We start from the raw sequence: 11,581 nt of genomic DNA, 5'->3' as shown, positions 1-11,581 counted from the left end.
CCAGCCCATCAATTCCAAATATCCAACTCTCAAAACTCTTTTTATAAGAATCCATCTCCCTGCTAATAATTGACCACTCCTCTCCTACAATCAGCAAAACCCTAGAAAGCAGATGGCTTCTCCGATTCATGGTGTGCAGAACCTCTCGGGCTCTCTGCCAAGGAACAAGGAAGTCATATTAGTTACGCATTTACTAACAAATAATATCAGATGTGGCTGACCTTGCCTGAGCAAGTTTACGGATTTTACAAAGATAGTAGCAAGCTCGCTCGTCCTGAAGATAATGGAGTCATGAGCATTACAACCACCAAAGAAAAAATCAAAGAGAAGTTGATAGCTCTTCAAAATCTCTGTACTTGGAGATCCTTGCATGTGGTAAATGTTGATGCTCAAGAACATTCTTGTAGTGGGGGAATTTTCGTCGTAGTAACTAGGTATTTAACTGAAGAAGACAATCAAGGGAAGAAATTTGTTCAGAATTTTTTCTTGGCTCCACAAGCCGAAGGAGGCTACTTTGTTGAGAGCGATGTTTTGAGCTATCCAGATACTTTGAGTTTGAATAGCTGGCTTTGAACCGATTACATTGTTCAAACTCAAACAAAGGAAAACTCGATCTGTTCCCCTTACTAGTTTTGTTACTTAATGATAAACAAACGGTGATGTAATGATGTTGATGTAGGTTGTTATTGATCGTAGAGCTATATCAGTGTGATAAATTTTGATGATGTTTTCATATCTATGAATGTTTACCTTGTGAACCTTAGTAATTTTGATCGAGTGTGAAAAACAAATTAATGCTCTTTTTTCGTCAATAACCAGGTTTAGTTTGCTATTGCTCAACTCCGAATTGAGCTTGGCCTTCTACGGTCCTATCTCAGGTTAGAAATTGACCTGTTACTCTTTTTTTGCTCCCGGAGGTTTCTGATTTTATTGTTAATGGTGCTTGGATTAAACTCAGAAATCTCGACAACAACTCTTTGGGTTAACATTTCTAGGATACGTGTTTCTTCTCATTTAGCCGGGAGGGTAGGATAACTTCAAAACTTGTTTGGAAATTCTCTAGTGATGGTCAGTTTTCGGTTGCTAATGCTTAGGATTTAAAACTCTCTCCCAACCCTCGGGTTCCTAGGGATAAGTGGATTTGGAACTCTTGAAACATGAAACTCTTTTATGCTTTGGAAACTCATACATGGTAAGCTAATAATCCTAACCCAGGATTGAATGGGTAATTTGATTTGGGTCAGGACAATCCAGGTTAATCCCTATTGTAATCAAATACTGAATCTTTCTCCTAGTAGAAGATGACATGTACTGAAATCATTCTCATCAGTCATCACTCCTATATAGAATTATAGATACTGAACCTTTCTCCTAGGTAGAAGATGGATGTGTACTGAAATCATTCTCATCACTCCTATATAAATACACGCCAAGAAACAAGCACTTTTCATCGCTCACACACACAATATTGTTCTTGATATTTAGTACTGTCACTTTGCTCTCGTTTTGGGTTTTTAATTTGCTTCTGGGTTTTAAAAAAGATGGAGATTGATCTTACACCAAGGTTGGCTAAGAAGGTTTATGGAGGAGATGGTGGTTCCTACCCTGCCTGGTCTCCGTCGGAGCTTCCCGTGCTCCGTGAAGGTGACATCGGAGCTGCCCAGCTCTCTCTAGAGAAGGACGGCCTTGCTCTCCCCAATTACTCTGACTCTGCCAGAGTTGCATATGTCCTTCAAGGTAATGGAGTAGTTGGAATTGTTATGCCGGAGAAGGAAGAAAAGGTTCTTCCAGTGAAGAAGGGTGATGCCATTGCTCTCCCTTTTGGAGTTATCACATGGTGGTACAACAAGGAGGACACTGAATTTGTGGTTCTTTTCTTGGGTGATACCAAAACGTACAGCTCATAAAAAAGGCGAATTCACTGACTTTTATCTCAATGGTTCTAATGGCATTTTCACTGGCTTCTCAACTGAGTTTGTTGGCCGAGCATGAGATTTGGAGGAGAGTGTTGTAAAGACTCTTGTTGGCAAGCAAACCGGCAAGGGCATTGTTAAGTTAGGGGGAGCTAATTTGCCTGAGCCAAACAAGGAACATAGAGATGGGATGACATTGAATTGCGAAGAGGCTCCTCTTGATGTTGATATTAAGGGCGGTGGAAGAGTTGTTGTTTTGAATACTAAGAATCTTCCTTTGGTCGGTGAGGTTGGGCTTGGTGCTGATCTTGTTAGGCTGGACGGAAGTGCTATGTGCTCCCCTGGGATTTCTTGTGACTCTGCATTGCAGGTGACTTACATTGTTAAGGGAAGTGGCCGTGTGCAAGTTGTTGGTGTCGATGGGAAGAGGCTAGGGTCTTGGAAACGACCGTTACAGCCGGCAACTTATTCATCGTTCCTCGATTCTTTATCGTTTCAAAGATTGCTGATCCAGAAGGCTTGGAATGGTTTTCTATCATCACCACTCCCAATCCAATATTCACTCATTTGGCTGGAAGTATTGGTGCTTGGGAGGCGTTATCTCCCCAGGTGCTTGAAGCTTCCTTCAACGTGGATTCAGATACTGAGAAACTCTTCCGATCAAAGAGAACTTTTGATGCAATCTTCTTCCCTCCTTCCAAATGAATCGATGAACTAATACAATAAGCGCTATTTGCTTTAGGTTTCATTGCATTTTTTAGTTGGAATTTCTTTTCCTTTTTAGTTCGGATTTCTTTAGCTTTTTCAGGTCATTCGTATCAATTTTGAAATTTTTTTTATTATGCTTTAATTTATATTTTTCATTGACGCTGATATTAGTAGTTTTAGTTCTAATATTTGACATTCTGATAATGATTTTCTTTAAACTTACATTGTTAATTATCTACGAGATTGTTAATTTCACTCTCTAAAAACAAAAAAAACTTTAATTGAAAAGTTTAGATGCAATTGGAGCTAATATTATCAACAATTAATAAATAAGTGAATAAAAAAACACATTCAAAATTGACTTTTATAGTAAGTTAATAACAATATATACCATAAACTAAAACAAGTCAAAAAGGCTACCGAATTATATGAGGGATTTTTAGGTTCTTTCTAAGGTATTTTATTACCCACATTTTCCTTACCAGTCATGAGGGGATAACATAGCTCAAACACACTTAAAAATGGGAGTGAGAGAGAGATGAGAACGTAGTAAGGAAAGCGTGTAAAGCCATCTGCAGCTTCCACAAAATGAACACTCCAACTGCTTCTTCCGATAAGCCCTCAAACTCACCAAATATGTCTCAACTGTCCTATCCCATCTGTCACACACCAATACCCCCAGTGCTAAAATCATGGAACTACCCCTCTTCCCTCCCTTACACAAATCACAACCCCATACGTGGCACGGCGGCACTACGCGTCTGCTCGTCGAATAATAGGAATGCCTGCACTCGATCATTGTGATCAGGATGACGAGTAAAACATTAGTGGATTAGACGTATTATGTGAGCAGACATGACAAGTGGTACGTCCGACCTTCCAATCACCGCCCGTCATATTGGTGGTATTTAAAACGAAACGTGAAAAATATTCCACAACTCTCTCTGCTTCATCTGATCGATTAGTAGGAGGTATCCAGCGTGCATAATATTTCAGATAAACGTGCAAATTACTCTGTGGTAAAGTATTTTTCTCGATGCCTCTCTTACCCTTCAAATTCGATAAAACCACACAGCCCCCTATATTCTTCACTCACCCTCTAAATCTGTTTCAACCAATCCCACCCAAATAGGAGGAACAAAATTAAACGTGCTCTCTCTAATCCCCATCCCTATAAACAATTCCATTCTCAGCTCATTTCTCATAGTTTTGAGGTCCTAAAATTGCAATTACCTAGTTTCCCAACCAATTTCAAACCAAGATGAGCCCCCATGCAAATAAGATCACCACCAACACCACCACCACCACCACCACCAATGCCCTATATCCACCGCCGTTGAAGATCAACAAGGACTCCCATTTCATCAAGAAACCCTCCTCCTCCTCCTCCACCTCTTCGCCGCCGTCGTCGTCATCCTCATCGTCCACGTACGCAATGTTAGGGTCCACCGCCACGAGACCGCCGCAGCAGCAGCGTCACCCGGTGATCATCTACACGCATTCCCCTAAAATCATCCACACGCACCCGCGTGACTTCATGGCGCTGGTGCAGAAGCTCACCGGCCTCTCGCGGTTCGAGGATGACACGTCGCCGCCTCCCTCGGCGGCGGCGAAATCCGAACCGCCAGAGACGGGAAATAACAACAACAACAACGTTGGCATGTCGTCATTGGAGGAGGAGATGATGAATAAGAGCCCTAATCAGGTTAATAGCAACAATGTGATGATAAGAAACGACGACAACGAATCTTCGTCGGTGATTACCGAAGAGAATTGCAGCAGCAATAACAGTAATAATAATCTTAGCAACGTAGGAGGAGGAGGGGATTCATCATCTTGCTTTGTGCCGCCGAATCCATATCTAACCAACATTCCGGTGTTCACGCCGAACACGGATTTCTTGTGCACCAATTCCATGAACATATTTAATTACGACTCTATGATCGATCATCGTTGATCTGGAGACTACTAGTTCGTTTTAATTCGTCGGCAATTCTTCAATTCACAGATAAAAGCTTCCCAGCTCGGAATGATGGCCGTAATTAATTACGCGCAAGACTGGTTAAGGCCGGGAAGGACTCATACCAATTTTTTGTTAAGAGTATTTGATTTCAATTCATAATTGTTGGTACGTTGTTGTTTACCATTTGATTTTTTGGTATGGTCAAGTCAGTTGCAAATAAGAGTTCTAAGTTTTTGGGTAGAACTTGTTAATGTTAGACTTGTCTGTTTACCACTTGATATTTACTCTATACAAAGAAATTCATTGCTCGACTAAAGGTTCTTCTCGTTGCATTTCTCTTTATTTGTTTCTACAGTAAATTATGTGCTGAATTGAGTTTCCGCAATATATATTTCGTATATAATGTGCGACACATTTACTTACACGGAATGTGAATTTTGATTCACGAGTTTCTGAGGACAGAATTTGGAGTTGATAATGATTGAAACAAGGTTCAAACTTTGACGATTCAAATAGCAGCAATTTGTCATCTGTATCAGTTAATAAGCTGGAGGCGCAGAAACAGAAAGCAAAGAATATTTTGGGCTAGTTCTTAGATCAAACCTTTTCATTTTTACAAATCTTCATATCAGTTTGTTTCGACTCTCAATGTTAAGATTTACACACTCACCTCTCTCTACTCGGGAGCTCTCTCTATATGTGCAAAGAAAACACTACATATATTAGCATACAATTACAATACAGATATTACAGCATCATCTCTTCTTTTTCTCTTCCTTTTCTCTCTCAAGTATAACTGGAGCTGCAGGTACGCTGAACCACCACTCTCGCAATCTTCTCATCCATCTCTCCGTGCTAGTTTTCCTCATTGGTGAATACCGTGTAAACGCTTCCAAGAAGATCAACAGAACAATGTATTTACCAGGGAGCAAGGCCAGAGTCGAAGCCATCACTAAAAGAGCCACTGCAAATTTTTCGCTTGCCTGATCATCAGATGGAAAAACAAGCAAATATGAGCAATTTACTAAAAGGTGACGGAGACAAATGGTAAGTACAGAACACCATATATAATGATTATCCAGCGACATTGTTGTAGGAAGCAGCAATGACAGAGAGAAGAACCTGCGGAAAAAGTGACAGCAACAAAGCATGTAGCTTTAGGAGAACAATGTTCCCATCCTGGACAATCCCTTCAGCTTGGGAAATTGCATTCTGAACAGCCAAAAGCTGCTCCATTGTGTTCATTGGTGGTGGTGCTAACACCTTAACCTCGTGATTGGATATTCCTTGGCTAAAAAACCGGGTGAGCATCATGAAGATCGCAATAAAGACGAGCATCAATGCAAAGGCATAACTCAGCCATCCCCTGAAATACACACCCTTTAAGTTAGCTGGCAATAGATGCCCAATGGTGCCAAAAGAAACACAACAGAGCATAATCTCATTCTCCATAGTCTTTATTCCACAGCTATCTCATTCTGAAAATCATATGCAGAATTTATTTCTTCTGATCACAATTGCATGAAGGTAAAGGCGCATAGACTGTAACATGTAACATCAAAGTATATGACGGTTTTATACATTATTCATTCAAATACTACTATAGTGGCTTAGACCAAAACGAGTACCACTATGACAAACATGCACTGTTGCAGTAACAGTGCAGATAACATATTATCTAGTATTATATAAGTACTATACACAGACTTCACGCCAAGAGAAGTTAAACAAAACTATTATTACATTATGCCATCATCAAAGTTTATGTGTAAAAAATTCATTTTCCCAACCCTCCCCTCCTTCGTAAGTCTGGATAATGATTAATGAGTAAAGCACGAAGATGTTACACTCGGGATTACTAATAAAATGTTGCACAATTTTTAACTGGCCCACTTTACCTGCATATGATGTAAGTGAAAACAACACAGAAACCCAGAGACTTCAGTGGATCCTCCCATAATGCCAAAGAAAGAAGCCATTTCCCTAGTTCTATCATTGGAAAGAGCAACTCCTGCAAGCGATCAAAGTTCAGAAGATGTTGCCAGAAAATGGAGCAAAACATAAGCTAGGTGAGAAAAGAATGCAGTAAACTCATATTTATATCCAATTAAGCATCAACTGGATATTTACATCAAAACTACCAGCACATAATGGAATAAATGGCAGATGATGTCTCAAAGGGAATTAGAGATTCACTGGAGTCTTTTGGCCACTGCTGAGGATTACAAATTAAATGTTTTCATAACTCCTTTAATTATACTCTAATCATCTTCAACTAAAACAGGAATTGAGAGAGGATAAAGGGGAAGGTTTAAAAACTGGGCAAAAAACCTTTAATATCAGCAAATACCTTCATCACTGCAACATTCGTATCAATGCCTTCCACTTTGACTCCATCTACCGTTGCTTGTGCTTGTGCCACTTTTTCGTAATTGTTTTTTGATTCCTTAACTGCTCTTTCCAGCGAAGTCAGTTGTCCAACAGTTACCTCACCCACAGCAAGACCAGCCTCAACCGAATTATTGGAACTTGTTCCAAATGCGAAGCCCAAGTTAGAAATCATATCTAAGGCTGAGATCGAATACATTCCACCTCCAGACTTAGAAGTGTTAGACCTATTTAATTCACTTACGGTTGACATATTTGCAAGAGTTTCCAGTATCAAGTCTCCACCTGGTAATTGGTCACAAAGATTGAACATTAAAAGACCCTCAGCGCGTAAAGGAGAAGAAGAAATTTCTTGAATGGCTTGTACTCGCAGAATCCCAAGCACAGCCTTTGATAGTGCTTCATCTCGTTTGACCCCCTTGATTTGGTATTTATGTATAAACCTGTGAACATACAAAATCTCTCTTATGATCGCTAGCCAGTAATCACGACGAGAATGCCCCTTCAGCTCAGGAAACTCTATCACAACTGGTTCTGATCTACAGAAAAATAGTATGAAAGTGATGATCATGTTCTAATAAAACGATATTTTTTGCAAGTTTAAGTACTATGAAAGTAAATGTACAGCAAAACTCTAACCATAAGAGAAGCATGCAACGCCTAATAGCTTACAATGAAATTGATTTATAAAAGACTGCCTTGTCAAACAGTCTAGTACCCCATGGGCCGGTCAACTCAGGTTTCACAACCTGTTTTAGGTCATCTGATAGGTCATATCGTTTTGCCTTGTCATAAGATACAACACGCAGAGCCTCGAAGTAAAGTGCATGGTCTGTCAGAATCAACCGTCCTGTTTGCAAACCATAAACATTTAAAAATTTAAAAATACTGGATAGTTATGCATTGACCATTTTACAATCTTAATCACATCCTGCCTACCAGGCCATGTAGAAATTCCCACATGCTCAAGAACTGGTTGTGTAGTTACCGTTCCATCCACTTCCAGAATTCTCTCTCCTCTTGATGATCGTACAGCAGAAAGAAGAGATGACTCTGATTGGGTCCTCATTTTTCTTATTGCTCTGTATGACAAAAATTTTAAATAGCAGGATTAGATATGAGATCGAATGAATATGCTCACAATGATTACACAAACTTTAGGAAATCAACATGTGGTAATCCATTCTGGAGATTGCATTCCACCAACTAACTGATATATGCATTATGCAGTATTTCCTCAAAAAAAATGCCTTTCAGTTGTTATTCTCTAGTGGAAATTTCTTTTCCTCTGTCAATTAACAGTACATTATATGTTAGAATGCAAACCAACTATAACTAAGCTAACTCCTGTGTGGGGTCTTTGAGACCTAATGGAATTCATGAGTCATGACCCTCACTAATTAGGGTGGAGACTAGTTAACTTATCATAATGATGACCAAACTCATGACAAGAATTTAACTGCCAGTATTGACTAATTAGGCTTTTCCTAGGTCGATTGCTTGTTATCTCCTTCTAGTATCCTGTGCTTTTATTTTATTTTTTATAATGCTTTTGTTTCCTGAAATGTATGTGCAATGCAAATTTAATTGAAGTATGTACCTTTCCAGTCCACTTAGATACTTGTCATAAGTGGAGAACTGAAGTCTCCCACCAGTTGATGTTGCAAGTACCTCAAAAAGATTTTCGCTGATAATCACATTTGCAATAATGGGAACTGACGGAGCTATTCTAGAGAAAGCCTCTATCCCAACTGATAAATCCTCATTTAACTGCACAAAAGACAAGGGCCCCTTGTGAGTGAGTGAGTGGGAGAGAGAGAGAGAGGGCACCACCAGAGCTAAAGAAATTTTGAAACTAAACAATTAATTACACAGATAGTCAAACACATGTCATTAAGAGGAGTGCAAATAGAATGCTTATAATGTGATTTGCATGTCTGAAGGTATAACCCGCTGAATAGTTTGGTGTACAATGAAAATAGCAGTGGGCAAAGACATTTCAAAGCACTGCAGACATTCTAATGCAAATCACAATTAGGTAGGATAAGCATGCTTTTATTAAAATTATAGTTTAGAATGTGTATCAGGACTTAAACATCAAAATATCAACAATAGATGAAATAAGCTTCTAAGGGGAAAAAAATTTCAGAAAAACTTTAAGCTTACATTTAGCAAAGGTTGGCTGTCAGAAGCTGGAGCCTCCCAAGCTAGCATCATATCATATGTTAGGCGTCGAAACTTTTTATCAGCCAGATGACCTGTCACCTGAGTTGACAGAGCGAGAGCTCTGAACGAGCAATATTCCAAAAAGTTCCTTGCATAGCGAGATGGATGCTTTATAGACTCAGAAGCCTCTGCACTGAAGCCTTTACAAAGCTCAGTCGTAGGAACACCAAGGATTCTGCACAATTATTTTGTAATCATAAGCAATTCATTTCTCCAAACTAGTTACAACATTTTGAAAAATAAGTTACGAATCTTGATAGTCATATGAAGCACCTAACATTGAAAAATAGGGCTCTAATGGAAACAATATCATGATCACTTTCACTCTGGTAATCTACAAGTTAAGAGTGTATGAGATGTAAAAGCAGGAAACTTACTTGGAGCATCTACGGACAACTACATTTGCAATAGGAGATAGCTCCGGTATCCAATTTGTTGGGGCTGAAGGAGACCTCTCCATCTCCTCCAATTCGTCATCAAAAGGGCCTCGATTTCCAATCAACCATTTGAACGATCCTTCTCTTACAAGATTCTCAAGCATATTTCTGGTTTTGCTTGCCACCGCCATTCCCACTTCTCCCCTCCTATGTACTTATGTAAACTGCAATGAATTACAGCACCAAATCATACTCACATTTCTTGATTTTAACTCATGAACCCAACTTCACCAACCCCACTGCCTCTAATCACCCTTTCCAATTATTCAAAAAAAAAAAAAAAAAAAAAATCACCCTTTCCAAACCAATAGAAACATAAATACGACCCAAGAACTTTCAAATTTGTTATTTCCCAATGACCAAAATTTAGCTTAGCCACTTTAAAATCCAATACCATGTTCCTCTTACAGCACATTCAGTAACTTCCCATCATAGTCATTACAGTTTCCTCATTCGATATACTATGTACTTATTGATCATCAAACTATCATTTCAGTTCTTATTGATCATCGAACTAACTTGCAATTCATAATCCAAAGAACCCTTTTCTTTACATCTAACCAATAACCAAATGTCACCACCAACACCGTTAGTAATCAATCAATCAATCTCTTTGAAGTTGCCACACACCCAACAAAATCTCATTAAAGTCAAAATCAGCAAAAAAAAAAAAACTAAACCCAACAACTACAACAACCCAAAACATAATCCACTTACCACAAAATGCACAGTCAAGCTCACACCTTTATCAGCATCCTCAGCTTCTCCCGATCAAAGTCTCCAACTTTCTGCAACTTTCCACAAAACCCAACTCGGATTATATGCTCAGGACCAATCTCCAGCAACCCAGTTCACCAATTTGCGAGATTGGGATTGGTACCAAAGCAAAGAAGAGTCGGTGAGACAAGCCACGTAGAAGGGACATGGTTATTCTGGCGTGGGGTTTGGGTTTTTTTATTATTATATTGAAGAAAGAGGGCAGACTAAGATTGATGGATAAGAATAGAATTTGATAACAGCAAGAAGAGTAGTGTCCAAGAACTGTTCCGTCATTCTGAGTTCTTTTTTTCTTCGTTGAGAAATCGGTGACTCGAAAGTCGAAACGATTGTGAGAAAGGGTGCAGGGCCTGAGAGTCTGACTACGTTTTAGGCCTAAATAATTAGCCTCATACTTTAATGCATCAGATTATTAGAATCGTGTTCTATGAAATCTATTTAATGAAATTTCTTTTTGGACATTGTTTTTGACATTTCCAAAAAGTCCTTGATTTTTTCTACTTTGGCCTCGGGAAATTGGTTTCTTGGTCTTTCCCACCGGTATGGGAAAGTATTCGCAAAATATATTTAACTTTAATTTCCGATGTTTGGTTTGTGCATGAATAGGAAAGTAGGTAACATCAATTTTCTAATAATATTTTTATTATCAAAACATAAACAATTCAGCATTTAAAAGTTTCATGGATAAATAGGTAATAACAACCATTAAAATAATATTTATAGTACGTAATTAATGTGTAACTAATGTAGGGAAAGTATGAGGGAAAATGAATTCCATGGGGTGTGGGAGGATCCATTCCCCCCCCCCCCCCCCCCTATTTTCCCTTAATGCAGGAAAGTTGTTCATTTCCTTGGGTGTGCCAAACACAAGAAATGATCAACTTTCATTTCCCAACCTTTTCATTTCGCGAACCAAACGAGTCATTTAGATTTATTTTCGAAGGAATGAGAAAAAAAAAACTCGAAATACACCACACTTCGAGTACTATAAAATTGATGGGAAATGTTTAAGTTTGTATATAGACTGATTTTTTAAGAGTGGTCAAACATTGAGAAAAATGTTCTTTATCTTTGTATGTAAAAACCGATGAATAAATCATTGCTACAAATCTCTCATTAAAAAAATAAGATAAAAAATAGCGCACGCTTGCCTACACACGAATTATTGG

At 38.8% G+C, this 11,581-nt stretch overlaps 2 protein-coding genes and 1 pseudogene across 2 annotated transcripts; 2 read left to right on the top strand and 1 right to left on the bottom strand.

The window, feature by feature from the left end:
* Positions 1 to 1,541: 1,541 nt before the first annotated feature.
* On the top strand, positions 1,542 to 2,618 carry LOC133742463 (glutelin type-D 1-like; annotated as a pseudogene).
* Positions 2,619 to 3,756: 1,138 nt separating this feature from the next.
* Positions 3,757 to 4,894, top strand: LOC133707318 (VQ motif-containing protein 20). Its single transcript, XM_062132877.1, has one exon. The coding sequence runs from the start codon at positions 3,883 to 3,885 to the stop codon at positions 4,576 to 4,578; it is 696 nt and encodes a 231-aa protein (XP_061988861.1). The 5' UTR covers positions 3,757 to 3,882; the 3' UTR covers positions 4,579 to 4,894.
* A 254-nt stretch (positions 4,895 to 5,148) lies between these two features.
* On the bottom strand, positions 5,149 to 10,816 carry LOC133744975 (uncharacterized). The gene is made up of 10 exons (XM_062172989.1): positions 10,353 to 10,816; positions 9,576 to 9,799; positions 9,139 to 9,373; positions 8,573 to 8,742; positions 7,912 to 8,054; positions 7,645 to 7,822; positions 6,935 to 7,511; positions 6,483 to 6,595; positions 5,707 to 5,950; positions 5,149 to 5,567 (listed from the first exon to the last, which is right to left on the bottom strand). Exons 2-10 carry the CDS (start codon positions 9,764 to 9,766, stop codon positions 5,340 to 5,342), a joined length of 2,079 nt encoding a protein of 692 aa, XP_062028973.1. The 5' UTR covers positions 9,767 to 9,799; positions 10,353 to 10,816; the 3' UTR covers positions 5,149 to 5,339.
* Between the last annotated feature and the right edge of the window lie 765 nt (positions 10,817 to 11,581).

The sequence above is a fragment of the Rosa rugosa genome, chromosome 4 (assembly GCF_958449725.1).
Source record: "Rosa rugosa chromosome 4, drRosRugo1.1, whole genome shotgun sequence".
NCBI classification, from domain to species: domain Eukaryota; kingdom Viridiplantae; phylum Streptophyta; class Magnoliopsida; order Rosales; family Rosaceae; genus Rosa; species Rosa rugosa.
The sequence above is the reverse complement of the archived record's forward strand: the minus strand, read 5'-3'. Positions and strand labels throughout refer to the sequence as shown.